This window comes from Anopheles ziemanni, chromosome 3 (genome assembly GCF_943734765.1).
Source record: "Anopheles ziemanni chromosome 3, idAnoZiCoDA_A2_x.2, whole genome shotgun sequence".
Classification (NCBI taxonomy): domain Eukaryota; kingdom Metazoa; phylum Arthropoda; class Insecta; order Diptera; family Culicidae; genus Anopheles; species Anopheles ziemanni.
The window spans coordinates 64,404,596-64,423,710 of record NC_080706.1 but is presented as its reverse complement, the minus strand read 5'-3'; the positions used below and the strand labels follow the sequence as shown (position 1 = coordinate 64,423,710).

The following is a 19,115-nucleotide window of genomic DNA, read 5'->3' as shown; positions in this document are numbered from 1 at the left end:
AGTTTATCGTCGTGGGAAACGTTTCGCGCTGATTACACACACTTGTGAGGATTCCCCGCTTCGTATCCTTTCGCTTCATCGATTCTCACCTGACTTGTACGTCCGGCAGCTTCCGCAACAGTTTCTCCACGCTCTCCCGAAGGGATACGTCCTTTGGTAAACATAATTATCTGCTCGAAAACCACCACCATCACCATCATCACCACCACCAATCCCTTTCTTTTTCCCTTCTTTCATTGGAGGGGCCGCGTTGATTACGTATCAACGTCCCGGTTTTCATCTCGCGGCTTCGTTCGATTTGCGGTTGAGCTTGTTTTCCTTCTGGTGAATTATAATTTCCTTTTGCCTTTCCTTCTGCCCCCATGCCGTTTGGTTCCTGTAGTTATTTTTTTTTCACTCCTTCCCCTTTCGGATGCAGCCCGAGAACCACTTGTCCTTCCAGTTCACATCGATGCTGGCCGGCTTACATCGCGAACCGGTGGCATTTCATTCACACGGGCGAAGTTTTACGTTCATTCATGCGAAATCTTCTCCTTGTTTTTTTTGTTTTTTTAATTCCCTTCATCCCACGAGGATCCACTGTGCTACTGGTTTCTGGGGTTGGTTTTTATTACTACTCTCCTACTTTCCGGACAACTTTCGAAAACTCTTTCTCCGGGTCGGTGTTTTGGTTCTCGCGGGAAGTAGCCGTTTTATTTCGAGGCCAATGAATCACATTATCTTATCAGTTGGTCTGTGATCGAACTGTGTCTACTGCGTTTGCTAATAAACTCTTCAACAGCGTCCCTCGTAGAGCCGGTCGGCGCATCCAATAGGTCAGATAATTTAGTTTGTATTTGGCCCTCGCCAATTCTCTTCCTTTTTGTTTATTAATTTACATCCCCCCTTCGTCCCCCGCTGGTGGTGCGAAAACAGGACCCTCGGCATTGGGAATGGCCATTTTGGTGTTGGCGTAAAAAAATCAAAACCGCAATCAAGCCCAATTTCCACCCCGTTCTTCCTCCCCGCATCGCTGCCGGTACGTCGTTTTTTTGTTTTGATGCCTCTTTTTTGTTTGCGCTTGTTTCCTCTGCTCACATGCACACACCCTGCTCTAGCCGTGCATATGAAAAGTTGCATGATTAAATTACCGTCTCCATGCGGAATCGGGCATGGGAATCAAAACCGGATCCACTGCAGGCTCCGACTGGCGGTTTCGGACCATAAAAATTAATGCTCCCGCCACCGGCCACAGTCGGAGCTGACATTTTGGTGGCAAACATACGCACGCCACTGCAAGCGGAAGCTTGGGAAGACGTCGGATGGGACGGAACTGAGGGTGTGTGTGTGTGTTTTTTTTTTGTTTGCATCATCGCTGACTTTGTTTTTCTTTTTATTTCCACCGGGCGCATCATTGAGTTGCCCGTAATTTGAGTGGAAATGGAAAGAGGATGCTGGGCCGGCCTGGGACACTTGGGGTTGGAAAAGACAGTGATAAAAGTGTGTGTGCGTGTGTGCTGCTCGGTGGTGCAGCGTGTACATCGTTTGGACTATAGCTTCGGGCCTAATGTCTCTGCACATTTCCACTTATTACGGTTTCATTAGCGGTACACGAACGGAACGGAACGTAACGCCGTCCAAGCGCCGGGAAATGCTATATTTTATTCCGATTACTTTCCCACCGCACTCCGGTTTGGGGGCTGGGAATGGGCTGACCTTCCACATTATGCACACTCGAGCGGGGGGCTGGAGAGCCGGAGAGCCTTATCTCACGGAAGGAAGAAGCCTGGGGAAGCTCCCCACAACGGGAAGCTATTACTGATAACATTGTTCTTGCGTCAGTTCTGCGCTGCTGGCGGTGTGTTCTCGTTTGCCTCGTGTGCAGGCGACACGAATGGATTAGAAAAATCACAGAGCACTTGTGCAACACACTCATTTACACTCGCATTTTGCATTCTCCCTTCCAAGGGGCCGCAGGTAATAGGGTTCCATTTTTTATTTCGTAACTACTATCGCATTGGAATGATGGCGCATAGTTGTGTGGTGCACATTGTTCGTAATAAAGCCCCCGGGGATGAGCTGGTGACTTTACGGGAGATGCAAATGGCCATCTTTGCGGTCTAAACTAGCTTATGCTAATTCCTCTACCAAGTTGATGATGCCCTATTCCAGGTCTTTATTTCTCGGGGGTTGACGTAGATTATTAGGTTTAAATAGTTTAGCCGTATTACTCACTCACAAATACACAAAGGAAAACATGTTTTTCAACATCTATTCATAAATAGAAAAGGGAATTAGAAATGGAAGATGATACGTGCTTTATACAGATAAAAATCTGGAAAAATAGTGGTTTTAGTTTACTCAGCTAATAATGAGTACAATAATTTTTAATTTTAAAATATTTGAAGAAATCTGTTGATCCGTTTTATCTTAGCAAATCAAGTATTTTTTGACAGATTAAACATTTCAAAAGTACTTGAAACTAATTTAAAATGGACATAATCAAATTTACTTATAAATCAACTAATTGCTTTTCATTCCTAATGATTTACAATGGTTTACATGTTGACTGCCCCATCACCCGTTTCTCGGGTGATAGCAGCAATCCACATCAGCTCATTACACGAATGTAGAAGTAAGCTACAGTAATTACAAACAGGCTATATGTTAGGGAGCTTTATTGTATTGTAGTTTTGAAAATATTTATAACCTAATGTTGTAAAAATGATCACACTTAAAAAATGTACTAAAACAAGGTGGCAGTCAAGTATACAATATACACAATAACCCTCGACATCTACCTAAGCAAATGATTAATTCAATTAACATAGACCTTTGTGAGTCCCCAAATTATCTTTGAAACGTCACGAATTGGGTTGAAATGCTGCTCTACTGGATGTCCATGTTACATTTAAAGTACTTCCCAAATAAACATACACTTCAGTCGTTAAGTCACTCACCGGTGCCGAAACGTGGCACGGTTCTAGTGGCGGCCACAGGTCAAAACCCGGTTTCCGGTGCACTGTCGGCGCAGACAAAAACAAAACAAGAAAAACAAAACCGGATGTCAAACGGGAACGACACGGCATCACGGCGAAGATGAAACCGTCGTCATTCATTAATTGATATCACCGGGACCCCGCCGTGGACACGTACGTGGTCCTCGTCTCCGGATGAGGAGATGAGGTTTTTGTTCATCACGACACACGACGGCTAGACGCTATGAACCTACAGCTTTACGAATTTTAAAGTCCAATGTGTGCTGTTCCTTTTTCGTTTTGTTTTCACCTGCCCAGGAAGATTTCATCTCGCGATCGTTCTGACTTTTGGAGGGAACGCGTGGTTACTAGTTTTTGCTGTTGATTTTGCAGAGTGTATAAATGTGTGTGTGTGTGGCACCGGTTATGCTGCTGAATTATGACTTCCGGTTGGGAAGGTTGGGAGCGAAGTGACTGAAGAGATAATGAGCAGCAGGCCGGAATGGGGTGGTAGGAATCTCTGGCGAAGTCTCTGGCAACCTGACGGCGAGAAGGTGTTTGCGAACAAGGTGGGAAGCTGAAAGGAAATAGGATGTTGTTGTTTGGCGAGCAAAATAATTTACAACGTTGGTCGACTTTCCCGGGCAGCATTTCGGCAGCGAGCAGACCCTTTTCTCACCCTACAGTGTGCTGGTGGCGCGTGAAGCTTCATGCGAAACAAGTACCCCATATCGTTATCTTCTGTGTGAGGCTGTATAGTTAACTACGGTTGTGTTCTAGCAAGTGAAAAACCAACGGGTTCTGTACAGCAACGGTAGGGTGGAACCATAATTCTGATTTTCCTCGGTACCAAATAGAGTGTATCAATGTTGAGTTATAAGTACCAGCCACATTTGAGTGGTTTCGAAGCTCGACAGCAGCACCGAAAGCTCGCGCTGAAGCGTAACGAATGCACCGACATTGTGTAAATAGAATCCAATCAACGCTGACTTCAAGTGGGGGGATTCGTTCGGTGCAGACGAACTCTCAACAAGGGTGCAAGTGCACTGGAGAGATTTGTTTAACCAGCTCCCTGTACTATTTGTTGATCAGTTGTTTGAGTGGGGAAGGATCGATTATTTCGGTAGGTCGGAAGCCTGGTGGGACCGCGAGGGAGGATATTATGTTATTTTTGAAAAATCAATATATTAACCCGAATGCTGTGCTTTGCCTGTTGAGGGGATGGAATTTGCAGGTTATCGCCACTACCTGATCGATTCGCTGAAACCTCAATCAATTGATATTCTAACCGACGATTCTAAATTATAAACTAACATTATGTGGATTTAGACCAGGCCACAGAATAATTGAAGCGATGGTCACAGATGAGCATTCCATAGAATTTTGTCGTATCAGGAAGAGTGGTTAAGGGAGTTGTCTATATGCAATTCTGGATCTACTAGAGCTCGATGTGATATGAAACGCAATATTCTGGATTAATTTTGCAACAGCATGGAGTATTGTGAGGCGCTACTCGCGCCGAGAATGTGGAAGCTCCAGAACCTTGAAATTCCTTCATATCTTCTATTGTTTGTGCTTGCCTTCCCCCCAGCATTACAGGAACATCATTGTAATTGGTACCGTTTTATTATGCTCTTTCCTCGTTCGCAGCTATCCCAATGCTGTTATGCAGCACTCAGCAAAAGTTCCGCATTATGCCGAGAGATCTGCAAGTGCTGGAAGGCACCGAGGCGCTGCTTCGCTGTGAAATCTACAATCTCGTCGGTGCCGTGCAGTGGACAAAGGATGGCTTTGCGCTGGGTAAGTAGTCACGCCTGTGTGTGAGTGTGTGTGCCTGTCAATAAGCTGGTGTTACCAAGCATGGTCACCATTTCTATTTATTTCGATGAAAATTTAACCCAGCATATCGGAAGAGAGAAAGCTGGTCGGTGGAAGCGGACACCGTGAGGACACGACAGTTCTGCGCTGTTGTTTCTTTATGCTGATGCCAGCCATTTCTCTGGCCCCGATTCCATTTACTTACTCCGTTCTTCGACTGATTTTATTTGACCTTTTCCGTCCTAATTTCACAGGATTCTCCCACACCATCCCCGGCTACCCCCGGTACTCGGTGCTGGCCGATCGGAACCTCGGTATCTACAATCTGCGAATATCGAACGCGTCGATAGAGGACGACGCGGAGTACCAGTGCCAAGTCGGTCCGGCCAAATTCAACTCGGCCATCCGCGGCAACGCCCGGCTCACCGTGATATGTGAGTAGCAACGCTTCAATTTTCTACTTTTATCGCAGTATAAGAATCGCCATTTCATCGACTAAGTTGTTGGGGTTCTACGCTTTACCCAACCATCATTGTTATGTTAGGGAGAGAAAGTCCTGACTTGTGAATAAAATGATTGGATTTATATTACCTTCTATCGAAGGACTATTCTAGATTGCTTCTAATATATTTATCTGGATCTTTTGGATTTTGTAGCCATTTGGAGTAATTTAGTAATGCTTAATCAACTGTAAAACGGAGCATAAAATACTTCCTAAGATTCTTTATTCATTTGAATAGCATTCAGAAAATACTCCAGATATTTGTCCTCGGTCTGGTGTAAAACTCATTCCGTTGAGAGCGACTCGCAATTGGTGGCCACTCCTAACCTTTGTTTACTTGTCCCGAATGATACTGTGAGATTTTAAACTATTGCAGCCTTTCAGAACCCGAGGATATATTTTTGTAAAACAATTAAAAAAAGCACGGGAAACCTTGCTATCAGCAGGAACCATTTTCTACCGAGCCAACTCTCGAACCCGACAAACAGTTTGAAGGCTTCTGCATTCCTACAGAAATGCTTCGTATTGTTGCCTGCGGAGGGAAACGAGGAAATAGCTCTGCCAACGGTATCAGCACGGACGCGGTATCCTTGGTACCCAACCAGGCGGAGACTTCTCTTCCATTGTTATACGCTGGGTACACACCGAGTTAGTCAAACATTTGAACTACAGCCTCCGGTTCACCGGTTTGGGAGGAGTCGTTCTGGCGCTCTGGCGCATTTGCAGCACCGCAGGCCGGGAACTTTACCTATCCAGTATGCCGACACCGAAGAGGACGACCTCCGGAAGGTAGCGGTTCTGCCGTTGCGGATACATGCTTTCAATGAAAATTCCTTGAAATTATTTAATAACAAGTAAACTTTATCCCATTCGGTCGTATTCTCCTGGCCGTCGTAATTTATCTTACGTGAAGTACGTGACGCTGCGCAGCACCTGCAGCTTTCGGAAGCGGTCGAGGCTGTGGTGGGGTTTACGATCTGCTGAAGGGCACGAGACGCGCCGCCGGATGGTACTAGTTGTACATCAGTTTGAGCTCCGGGCCCGGAGGTGTAGTAAAAGTGTGTCTACCGTCTGCCAGGAGCAACTGTAGAACATATTTTTCATCCCACACCCCTTTTTCGGTACGGTACGGTAGACAGTTTCCGTTCTAGTGGCTTGGATGATTAGGGAAGGTGAGTGTCAGACACGCCAGCCAAAACTTTGCTATAATGGCTACCACTGTACGTTCTAAGGAGAAGATAGTTGAACGCCGCAACAGAAGCAGCAGCAGCAGCAGTGTTCGATAGTATGACTGAGAAAAGAACGCGGAAAGCTCTTCGCCCTCAAGTGGCGTCATACGGTACTTACTAAGGAGGCGTCATGGTGATCCTTAAATTATGCACCAGCAGGAGATGGTTGGGTGACTAAGGATTTTTTATCTGCGCTCTCCCGTGATGGAAGAAATCTATTTGAACGATGAAAAATACATGATTCCGAGATATGTATGACGCCAAAATGCACCATGTTGAACATACATAACTGCATTGTAAGTTTTCCCAGTGGTCGTATAAAGTTGTTCATCTCTCGTTCGAGGATGAACCGTTTCTTTATTCTTTATAATTTTCGATGGCTCGTTCAGATGACCGAAAAGTTTGTAGATTGTTCTACTACTATGTTACTCATAGTTGGCTTTAACATTCCAAAAGGGAGCTTTTTTGATAGCAAATATAGTTTTGTTGGGTATGGCAAAGAAAACCTAAGCGATTTTGTTGCAGCTTTGAACTAAAAATGTTCTTACAAAATGTTAAATGGTATTTTTATGTAAATGTAGACAACGATCGATTTAATTTTGTTTGTTCTCTTTAGAACCCATATTTGAGTTGCTGTTATTGTTGGTTACATTAAAAATGTATTCCAATTGTTTTGGAATTATCGCAATCACTGCGATCAATTTCATGCTAAATTTCATTCGAAATGGTTTTCAATTACTTTTCCAATAATGCGAACTTCCACCCCCTAGAGCCGAGCTTTATACAAATTAAAGCTTATCGGTACAAACCTGATACAAACACGAAAAAGAAAACGCAAAAAAACACCATCACTAAACAGTGACGTTGGGGTGGAGTATATTTATGTTTGTCCCTTTTTTTCTGTGTTTTATTTTTAATGCTGCCAACTCCGCCATTCTAATTGAGCAAAAGTGCCGAGTTCGTTGATTATTGAGTGATTTTTTTCCATGTTTCGATTTCTGTCCCATGCCGCCGTCGATGCAGGTTGGATGTTTGTTTTTCCGATTTGTTTTTTGGCTAGCAGTTTTTTCTAGCTTTTATTTTGCTGTTTTTTATACAGCCTCCGCCGTACCGGTGGGTTGTAGCAAATAAATTTCAATAACCAATTATTTTATGTAAATTTCTATTTAAACAAAAGTTTTTCCTGCTCCATTACCGAAGACCAAAAGTGGATTATGGAGGTTCAGCTCGTGCGTGTGTGTGAGTTTATTTTTATATTTTTTTATTCGTTTTCACAATGTCGGATTGATGGGAACCCAGAATCGACCAGCAATTATTGGTAGTTGCTATTCAATTTGACAGTTCACCCCGGTTTCCGTGCGCACGGGCAATTAGATGGCCCTTTCGCGGTCATGCTGCAGATAACAATCGGCGGAAAAGCGAACCCTCCCTCGACGGTTCTGCATACGTTACCGATTGCGTCGCCACGAAGGGTTGCCTAGGGTTTTACCACTGTGACATTTTGTTTTGCTCGTATTACACAATAAGGGGTCTAGTAGTGTTTGCCAATGCGTGCTGTCGGTTTTAACATCGTGGCAAATATGTAAATAAAAGGAAGCGCTTATTCATAATTTTAATTTACGAACGACATTTTGCTCGCCGACGAGGACTAATGAACGTAATGAATGGGAAACCATGGTTGCCATCTTCCTCGCTTCTCGCCCTCCCGGTACGTCCTTAACGGCACACACCGCAGTTGATTAATTGTGGGCAAATGAGGAGTAAACATAGCTGACCGATGGCTGGCACGAAATCTGTACACAAAGCCGGTCAGTTTATGAATACATTATGGTGACGTGGAGGGCAGGGAAAGTTTTACCCCGAAGCATTTCCCAATCTGCGTGCACTTGTATTCCCTCTTTTTTCCCCCAGCTTTCCACGCAGGGATATTCGGTTCTGCATGGGAGAAAGCAACAAACAAGCTGGAACGAATAGAAAAAAAGCGCCTTAAGCTGAAATCAAATCTGCCGCGAGTCGTTTCCTACAGGTGAGATGTTTTAATTCGACTTTAATAATACTCTGCCTTAGGCGTGTTCTTTTCCCTATTTTTTTTCGCTGGTCTGCCGCGATCCACCGTGGTTGTGGTCCTTTTCCTTCATCGCCGCTTTCCTCGGTGGATTCGGCGGCTGCCGATTTCGATGAACTGTAAGCAAGCAAGTTGCGATGATGGGACGGAGTGAAAGAAAAAAGAAAACGTAATATTATGGTAATCACGTGTAGAGCAATTTCTTAGCTGCTGATAGCTGCTGCACATTCTTCCAGCATTCTATCTCGCGGGCCTCTCCCAAACCGTTGCTAGCGTTTGATTAAACCATGCCGAACAGGGCGAGGATCGAGGGATGTGTCGGGGTGTGTCGGATCGTGAATGGTGCAAAGTGAGCGAAAAACAAGACTGTTTTTGTGCTTTCCCTCGTTGGTTTTCTGCCTCAGCGCCAACCGTTTTGCCAACGATGGTTTGGCAATGGCCTTTTTATGTCTTCGTTTGTTTCGCCCGCGTCTTGGCAGGTGTGTGGCGTGAGGTGGAGATTCGGTGTGGCAAATAAACCAACCCACCACCCCCCGACCCGCCACCCAACGAACCCGGTGATCGAAACTTCAAACGAACCGGAGCCCGGGTTGGAAAAGTTGTAATGCTTTTTAAATATTCAAACGATTTTAACTGTGCCTTACACTGTGTGCCTACAGGATTTGGCATTCTTTTTCGTTTTTCCGCATCTTCACACCTTGCCAAAGGATCCGTGGAAAACACTGGTTGAGGATTAGAGCTTAGAGTTCCACCCGGCGCGGTGGATGTCCTGTGCCGTGTCTTTCGTTCCACCTTTTGTTCTATTTCCGAACTGCTGACTGCGGCGTTTTTTTTTCCCTCCGATGCTGGCCGGAATCGGTCGGTAAGGGAAAAGCCGGCCCACCATCGGCTGTGCACATTGCTCGGATACGCTGGCGTTAGCTTAAATTGAAACACAATCCAAGCGCAAACGATACTTCGCCGTTGCAGTCCAGGGTTTGCCGAGTGGGACGAGCGGGGAGGGAAAACGCGCGCGCTTCGACCGAAAGATACTTTGATAAATTTCCTCCTGAAGTTTGGTGTTTATCTTGCGCGGGTATTTCCCCTCCCCACCTCGTGTGCGTGTGCGAATCGTACTTGCGAATCCGCGAAACGGCCGAAACCATCAGCCAAGAAATTTCAAGTTTGCTCGTGAAAACAGATATTTGACGCAATATCTCATCGTCGCGCGATTATGAAGTGAGCGATAATTTGACGAGGGTGAATAATTCACCGTACCGGGCAGAAAGTTTATTCCAGGCCCAACGGCTCGCCAAAGCAACGGGATTTGTTTGAAATGGGAGTTGTTTTCGCAGGACGGTGATGCGCCATGTTTATTATAACGCGACGTGCAATCGTGGATAATTTATCTCCCATTTGCTTGTTTCCTGGAACGAAATTGCCTCAAGTTTTCATGTCTCGTGGTAGATATTCAAATGTTTTATTTGGATTCTTCGTTGAATATCTGCGCTAAATATTTCACAGTTTTGTTTTACAACATACAGGACAAGAATGTTACTCACCACACACGAAAATCTAAACTTGAGAACTGAGACAATACGAGGCCCAGAATGTTGGTATGTTTTATTTTGAAAGAACCGGCTTAGATATTTCCAGCCATGTTCATCCGAACGGCCTACGTTCGGGTGAAAACGAAAAATACATACAGCACAGTACGAAAGCCTCTAGCGTCAACGTTTGCGCATCAATGTCAGCATCATTAGCAAACTTCGCAAGCTGGAGGCGACGCAGTTCAGCAACAGCGAGACGTTGAATACGAGGAGAAAAAAAGTTCCCAACAAAATAAAACCAAAAAGTAATGCAAAAAGATTACTAAATTCTTTTCTGTCATCATCTGTTGAGGAAAGATTTTTATATCACAAACACACTCACCCACACTCGGGGATTTCGACCTTGGGGTGACACATTCCACCGGGCACGGGATCATGTGCGGGTGATGTGTTCCGTGTTCTTGTTCGGGGGGTTGTTTTTTTGTTGGGTTCGATGAGAATTTCCCGATTTTTCCTTCAAGCTTTTTCCCACGTGGTGTGTTGCTCGTTTTTTTTTCGTCATAAAAGTGCCACCCTTACGCTGTATGTGTATTCCTTACGCCCCGTTCGAACACCGGTTAGGCCTTGTTTTTTGTATCCTTCCATTTTTATTTTCCACTAGCCTGCTATCCGCTGTTTGTTTGTTTGCAAGCACGAGCACGATCGTGGTTTGCCTGGTGTGCCGGTGTCAGGATTCAAAATTAGGCAAAATTGTGATTCGATCAGCGAGCAGGTCCCCGGAAACAGATGCGACACCATTCCGGTTGCGGTTTTCGGTCGGGGTGTGGGGGAAATGTGGAAGGAACGCGAACGACTAGAGAGGTGAATTTTTCGGCAGACAAGATACAAAAAAAAAAACACAGCTTGCGCAAACTGCCACGTTGTGTGTGGATGGCACTTTAAATTTTAATAAGATTTAAATGGCGAATAACGTACGCCAAAACCCCTTGATTGGGTTTGAGATCAACGGGGGTTTGGATTTTTGATAAGATTTCCACACCACCGACTATTTTTCTCACGGCACGTTCTGTCGAGAACGACCGCTCAACAGGTGAGTTTGGAAGCTTTTTTTTTTATCGTACATATGTTCCATGGTGCTAGGAATATTAGGGCTCAAACAAGATGGAGGTGTATTGTTTTCTAAAGAGACAGCTATCTGCCCTAACTCTTATTCAATCGAACAATTTCTTCTTCCAGTTCCAAGATAACAAAATGGCCAGCCATCAGTGCTGGCCCGTTTGCGTTTCAATAACAGATCCGCTCATCGCGTCGAGTACAGTTAAATAATTAAAACTATGCCTAACAAGCGAAAACGGGTTCGCTGCATTCGTCCGGCGGGATTCGCACACGGTCCACCGATTCCGTGTCAGCTGCAACATGGGCTGAAGCTTTTGCAAATGTGAGGTGAGGAGTGGAGATACACAACGCCTTCCATGCGCCACTCACTCACCCACCACCCACGGGCTATTTCGGTGCAATTGCAATTTTGAAGGGAGTGCATTGTCGAGTATGGTGCACACAAACACAAACACACATATACACACACCCATTCGTGCTCTAGCCCTTGCAAATAATTGGAAACAAAAGTGTTAGCAACAGCGGCATGAAAAGAGAGGAAGTGGTTGAATGCCGCCCGAAAGCTGCGAACTGGAACCGGGGCGTGTGGAAAATGGCGAACCAGAAATGCATCCTTATTCAATCGAATTTTCAACTGCAATCGCTCAAAAAAGCATCCCGAACTGGCGGGACAAAAAATCGACATCTAAACGCAAATGAATGGAGAATAATAAATAAAAAACAGAAAACTGACCGAACAAAGTTCCACCTATATATATGCGCTGCTAGGGACCGAACGTTGGGCGAACTGGGCCCTCATCACCCCAGTGGAGTGGATCATCCGGTTTTTGGAGTGCTCGTCCACTTCCGCCCCCCCCCCCCTCCCCTTTGTGTGACGAAACGCACTCGCACCCCGAACCGTGCTCGTCGTCGTATCGGATCGCGTGATGCTGTAGTGGAACGTGTTTTGCATAGGCGAGCAGATTGCCGTTACGCATAGATTTTGGAAGGAAAAAGGAACGGAAAATTCCGCACGCATTTGCATTCCTTCTCCCCATCCCCCTGCTCGCCCCCTTTGGCCACGGCCATGTGCGTGCACGTTTGCGGGAAAAACTCCTGCACCGTCCGGAGGGGAGGGCGCATATATTTCCTATTCGCGTCACAGCGGCCGTTAGTTATGGAAAACTATTTTCCCTTTAATTTTCTCCCTCCCCCCAACACTCACCATTTTCCGGCCCCCTGCTCGTCGAACGTCGGCTACAATTTCGTATGCAAGAAGCACCGGTTTTTCCGGCCGGTCCTTCTTCAAACCTGACACAAACACACACTCGTACACACACACACACCAATGCCGATAAAGCTACGGTGGCGTTATCGTGTGATGATCGGTTTGGGGGGGTTTTGGAGTGGAAAAAAGAAACTCTTCCATCCACCCCGTCATAAACAGGACCTATCCGGGTCCTCGAACTCTCGTTGCATGTGACCCATGTCACGGTACATGTGCTCTTTTAGGCTCATTTGTATGTGTACGGAGTGTGTGTGTGTGTGTGTATTGATTACAATCTAAATTAAAAATGTGCATCATCGTCCGCTCGGGACGGTCATCAGGAAAATCGCCCCGGTATAGGAATGGCGTCGACATTCACTCGTTTTAAGAAGGGGGAGGGGGGGGGGGGAGAGGAAGGAACGGAGAGGGGGATCGCTTTCGATACGGATCTATGTGCCGCAGATCCCCCCTTCTCTCCTGAGGCCGACGTCCTTACCCAGGTTCCATCCGAAGCTGAGCCGAGAGATAAATGTTGAGCTTCCTCGGACAAATAGTTTCGCAAAATCTGCACCACCACCACCATCATCACCACCGCTACGGTGTGTGTGTTTGTCTCTACGTGGCGAAATGAAATTGGAAAAATTTTAATTCATGAATATTTCATGTCAAACCCGCGTGGTGTGTTCGCCTCATAGGGTGGAGACCTTTCGTCCTTTCGATTCCGGGGATCCGACCTCCGTCAGAGGCTCTCCTGCTTTTTGGCGTGCGAATTCGTGTACGGCGCCAGCCCTGTTCAGCACGCTCCTGATTAGCGCCGTCCTCATGTGCGCTTCGTCATATGGCGGTCAACAGTTCTGCTGGCTGAACATAACCTGACCCGTTCGCGATTAGTACGCAGCGAGTGAGTACGTACGTTTTTAAACAGCCAGCTCCCGAAGCAAATGAACCAGTCGACGACTGCTACTGCTACACACTCTACCGGCCAAGAAAGTCCCGACCGCATCTGGACAGGGCCGGACACAAATGGCGTCTACGAGCCGGGTACTTCGTGTTGTTTCTGCTAAAATGCACAAAACGTACGACTGATTAGTGATGGCTTTTTGCAACCGGTCGCACGTTCTACAGACGGATCTGTAGTGCACGGCAATAAATACACTTTGGTTCGTGGAACGGGTGGCATAGGAGCAGACCCAATAAATTGGGGCTTTCAAAACAAATCCTCGTGGGACTTCGTTTCAGACTAAAGATAGCAGCGCTCAGTATTGCATCCGACCTGGAAATGAAATACTTGGGGCTACAGGAGTTGACATGTCTTTTCATTTCAAATCGAATCCTTTTATGTTACTTGTTTTCCATTTTGGCTTAAGCGTTTCATTTGTATCAACAACGTCCTTTATTATAACTGATGAAATTAGTTTATATTGTAATTTAAATTCTTCAGAATTGGAATGAAATTATCAGAATGTTGACTGACTAATAGTATAAGAATCATTTAGCATAAGAAAAGATTTTAAAACATTTGATAGTATAAAAAAATATTTTGAAAGAACCACAAAGTTAGGAAAAAGGTTGAGAAGTGTTGACACATAGTGTATACAAGAAGTCCACATCAAATTTTCTGAAGTTTATACATTGATTACGATGTTCTTTACCTAAATAAATGATAATATATAGAAATACTAAACATGAATTGTCTTGCATTACTACGTTCTAGTTCTTTGAATAATCCGATGAGATTCTTTTAACAAAAGCAAATTCAATTCTTATGCGCACATATCCATGGTTCCCAATCGCTCTGGCCGCTTTCTGCCGTCCGTGCACTGCATGCATGGTGTCTGAATCGCATTAAGCTGAAGTAAATGCTAATTGAAATCGATCAGTTACACGATGCGCCGCTCAATTTCCATTCCTAATCCCTCCAGTGCAATGGTGTGCAGGTTTCGATTCGCCGTTTCATCGACACCACTATCCCGGTTCCGTCTCGGGCACAATCCGGATCGTCGGAGAATGCCGGCGTTGGGTGATGCAACACACACACACATACACGATGGTGGGCAAATTTGATTACCGACATTACCGGTTGGAATCGAATTAGTATCGAATTTCCTGAGTACCACCTAGGTGGCGCTGCTCTGCTGTCGCATGTATGGCGAGGGGTTCAGCGCATCGCATGGGCAAGGATTGCGCCGTCCCGGTAGATAGGCAAATGAAGCGTCAAATAAGAGATTCCACGGATATATCCTGTGGCCCTTCGGTGAGCACTGACGTGGCACTTTCACACTCGATCGGCAATTGTGCGCCCACCAAGCAACACGACATGTTTGTTTGCCGCGGCCTCCGAGTATCATCGCGAGGGTGTGGATTGCGTTTGCACGACACATTGTTCAGCGCTGGGAGGAGCTTGAATTCACTCAAGAATTAATTATGGTCGCTTTGGAGTGCATATCCGTGCGCTTGAATGCAGGAATACTGGATGTTCCAGCTCCGCAGGGTAGCGTAGAGAAACTGCCTTGTTCTGAACTCACTGAGGCTCGCAGAAACTGATTCCAGGTGGCTGGCGACCTCACTAGTATTTGCTTTTGTCCGAAGAAAACATGCTGTAATCGTCCATCGGTGCAGTGTGTTGGCTACGTTTCGTGGCATTCATGAATGAAAAACCGGTTTTCGGTCAAGGATGCCAACCCGCGTCACGATCATGAATGAATGAATGGGCCGTGAATGACGCTGGATCGTATCGGACATATTAATGGACCATCCCGTCTCTGTTGGACTCTTTTCCCTATACACTATCCTTCTCCACTATCTTGTTGAATCTTCTTCTCCTTTTCGCCAGAAGTTGCATCCTCCATTGGAGAGGCACGACGATGAATGAAACTAATTGACATCTTCGATAAAAAGTCCCACCAGAAAGTCGCAGGAAGCGAAAGATTGCGAGAAATCAAAATAGTGGGCAATTTTGGGTGCCGACGTTGTTTTTTTTTTTTATTCAGGGTGACCCGTGCCTCGTAACCGATCTCATCGGGGACCGGTTTTTAGGAAAGGATCAATTAATAGTCAAAAAATAATCGTATTCGTTTCGCCGGGCTCCAGCAACGCGCAGCTCACCGGGAGGTGAAATATTACCATCGGCAATCGTTACTTTGCGTCCCCGTAAGCCATATGGCTCAATCGGAGATGGTCCGGTCGAGGTGCTGGAGTACAAAATGGCTGCCGATGGTGACGAACCGAACAGCGCGCCTCTAATTGATTCGTAGACTTGGTGGACCGTGATGAAAAATGGCTTACATGAAACCAATTTGAGCGCCATAGAGACTAACAGAGACAGTACGAAACAAAAGGTTTGTGGTACTTGGAATACGGTCACTCGCTGTTCGCACTGAACCTTCCTTCCAATCTCGGGCCCGTTGCGCTCGTATCGCTGTCACTTTATTTCCTCCCGAACGTCATTTCACGTTTCATAGCATATCAATTTTCATTGCGATAAATCTATAAATATTGGATCATCCGACAATATTGATGACGGCTTTCTGCACCGGAGCGGGCTCAGGCCGTCATTGTTTCATTTATGCAAAACTGTTCAACGGTATCGACTTTAACCCCCCCCCCCCATTCGGACGGCAGCCGACGACGTCGACGTCGACGACGACAACTGGCCAATATCTTTTCGACCGATGTCGGGTGAGCTTGGCATCCAGATGAAGTGTCCTCGAAGACGAACAAGCTCCGAGTGCCCGGGAAAGGAGGAAGGAGATGTCAAAAAAAAGGATCCGCAATAAAATGCCAAACGAACCGGTGCTCTCTCCCCCACTGACAGTCAGGAGATCAGAAATGCTCCTGTACAGGCCAAAACTTTCCAATCAGTTGGCAGAAGGCCGCGTGTGAGCCGACTCTGTTGAGTTCCTTTACGAAGATAAACGTTCGCAGGCTGCAGAATGGAAGACGAAATGAGATGAAAGATGGCGTAGCGAAAAAAGAAAAAGAAAACGAAGGGAGAATGATTCCAGAATGAACCGACGAGATCGGAAACGAGAAATGAATCCAAATCCATTTTGTATCACTTTCCTGCTTCAATTTATCATATATTGGAGTCGTACTTTTTTTCTCCACCATTCGCTGGTGGAGTGTGTGCGGGAAATGGATAAAGCTTTTTGCTCCAGTTCTTCCACTCGGTGCCATTTTTATCTTGCCGAGTTTTTCCGTATTTTTTCCTCCTCCATCCAGTTTTCCATACTCCCTTACTAAGTGAAAGTGCAGAAAGAAAAAGTACGCAAGGGTGGGAAATACATTCGCCCAACTCGTGAGTCCGAGGTGGTGGTGAAGTCCTGCAGCTGACTGCCACTGCTGACACTTGGTATCCTTCACTTTCCCTTTGTACCACCCTCTCCCCCTTTACTCCATTCATTTCTGCCATTAGGTTCGCACTTTGCATCGATTTGATTTTTTGCCTTTCGTGTCCGACGTCCGACAATCCTTTGGCCGAGGGATTGTGTGCTTTTTACGACCGTGCATCTCATTCCGTGCCGGTGTGTATGACCTTTTTGAAGAGCTTAGTGAAAGTTTTTGTTTGCGAATTTTTCCGTTGTTTTTTGTTTTGTTTTTTTAGTATATCTGTCTGTTTTCCCTTGCCGGAGTTTTGGTTTTCCGGATTTTACACCGCGCTCATATCTTCGCGCCAGGCCGGGGCCGCCGAGGGTGTTTCGAGGGTTTGCCAGTTTCGGTTGGTGTATTTTATATGTTTCTCTGAGCCGGATTGAAGTGCCGGTTTGCTTGGAGGATGTGCAGTGTGGTGTCTATTTTTTTTTGCACTCTTCGAAGGAGCAAATTTTCGGTTTTTTTTCATCCAAAAGCTCAGAAGCTATGCAAAAAACCCCTTTTTTTTGTATATGCGCATGTTTCGAACCAAGATTTGTGCCGGTTAAGGTTTTATTTTACACGAAATGCTAAAGATCTGGGTTGACCGCAGAGCCCCGGACGGGCAGGAGAATTGCCGGCACGAGTGCTGCACAACAGCAACAAGGGCAAAGAAACACACAGAAACCGAATCCAATCTTCACGCTGGAAAGAAGGGAAAGCTTTTACCGCTTTTCCCCCGACGACGACGTGGGTTTCACGAGGATTCCATTCCATCCTGATTGCAGCGCTTCCAATCTATTCCGATGGATTATTTCCATAATATTTCTCGTTTAATATTCATTTGAACCCTGGGTGCGAGTGTCTCTTATTCAAATTTCTCACCCTCGGCAAACCTGGTTGAACTTTTTTCTTATGCGGGTTTCTTTTTCGTTCACTTTTAAATTTCTATCACCTGAGTGTCACCTCTCTTAAGGCGAGCGCGAAAGGCGAAGATAGATTATGGCTCTGCAGCGGAAACCCATCGCGGCGTCGGGTTGGAGGGGGCAGGTGTCGGGGAAAAGGTTTTAACCGAAAAATGTTCCTAAGAAATTCGTTTTGTCCTCTTAAGCTTTTTTTCCTTCTTTCTTGACACGGCATACGCTTATCGGGAAAATAAAACCACACGGCCGCAGGGGGGAAAGGGGCGAGAGGAAAACAGCTATAGCTGGAATAATCGAAACCCACCTCCCACTACTTTGAGGTGAAAAATCCTTAAAAGGATGGAAAGCAATTTTCAGATAATTGTGAAATCGTTATTCGCTTTGACGTCTTTTTCTTGTTCTTCTTACTCTTCGTTCGTTCCCTTCGTCGCGTTCCCAACTCATTCCCGGTGCCGCGGTGTGGTTTTCGGTCCACTTTTCTGTTAGCTTCCTTCCGTACCGCCCCAAAACCCAATCCCCCCACCCCTTTCTTCTTGTTGCGGAATGGGAATGTTTTGCTCCGGGAATAGATATATTCTGAATGGAGCGAACAAAAAAGGTTTTTTTCCCAAATTCATCCCTGGCCCCACACATTCGTGCTTGTGTGGAGCTTTCTTCCCTCTGGTCGGGAGTCCTTTTGAACTATTTTTTTCTTTCTCTGTTGCTTTTTCCATTCCCATCCACCATGCGTTTTTTTGCGGCATCCGGGTGCCATTGCCGTCATTTATCGTTCCTCGGAGATAACGCAGGTGAAGACGCGCAGGGTGAGCGGTGTAAGGAGAACTCCTGGAGATAAGTGACATGGCTCCGGTGTGGGTTTTTTGTTCCATTTTCCCCCCTTTTTACACACACACACACACACACACACATCCTTTGTGCATCCTCGACGGAAAACCCGTTCGACATGGTCCGTTCGGAACAGATGCGACACGACACGACCACGCTGTATGCTGGAAATTTGTGGGAGGATCAGCATCAGCCGGCAGCGGATAAAGGATTTTCCAATCGATTTCTAATGATTATTTAAGTACTGCTCCCGGCGACGGGAAACGTGTCCCGGGCCGATACGAGGGCAAAGGGGATTTGGAATCGGAGCTACGGGGGTTTTTGAATCGCTCTGTCATCCAATCCCTGGCGAAGCCCGGGCGATAAAAGAACTAAAGGATTTCCCGTCCGTTCCTTTCGGCGCTGGGCAGGGATTGTCATGTGAGCACCCGCCGGTCCCTACTAATGAGTTACGAGCGGAAGATTCCGTGCGATACGGTAAGGTTAGTCAATTAATGTCACCAGCAAATTACATACTGATTATCTTGGACACGCGCGCGCGTTCGTGATTTGCAA

The 19,115-nt window shown here is 46.0% G+C and overlaps 1 protein-coding gene across 1 annotated transcript in view; it reads left to right on the top strand.

The window, feature by feature from the left end:
* Nucleotides 1-4,448: 4,448 nt before the first annotated feature.
* Nucleotides 4,449-19,115, top strand: part of LOC131285246 (nephrin-like) — a 32,800-nt gene continuing 18,133 nt past the window's right edge. The window contains exons 1-4 of the mRNA XM_058314100.1: nucleotides 4,449-4,458; nucleotides 4,549-4,566; nucleotides 4,608-4,757; nucleotides 5,030-5,209. Of these exons, the coding sequence (XP_058170083.1) occupies nucleotides 4,449-4,458; nucleotides 4,549-4,566; nucleotides 4,608-4,757; nucleotides 5,030-5,209 (358 nt within the window). The remainder of the gene's footprint in view (nucleotides 4,459-4,548; nucleotides 4,567-4,607; nucleotides 4,758-5,029; nucleotides 5,210-19,115) is intronic.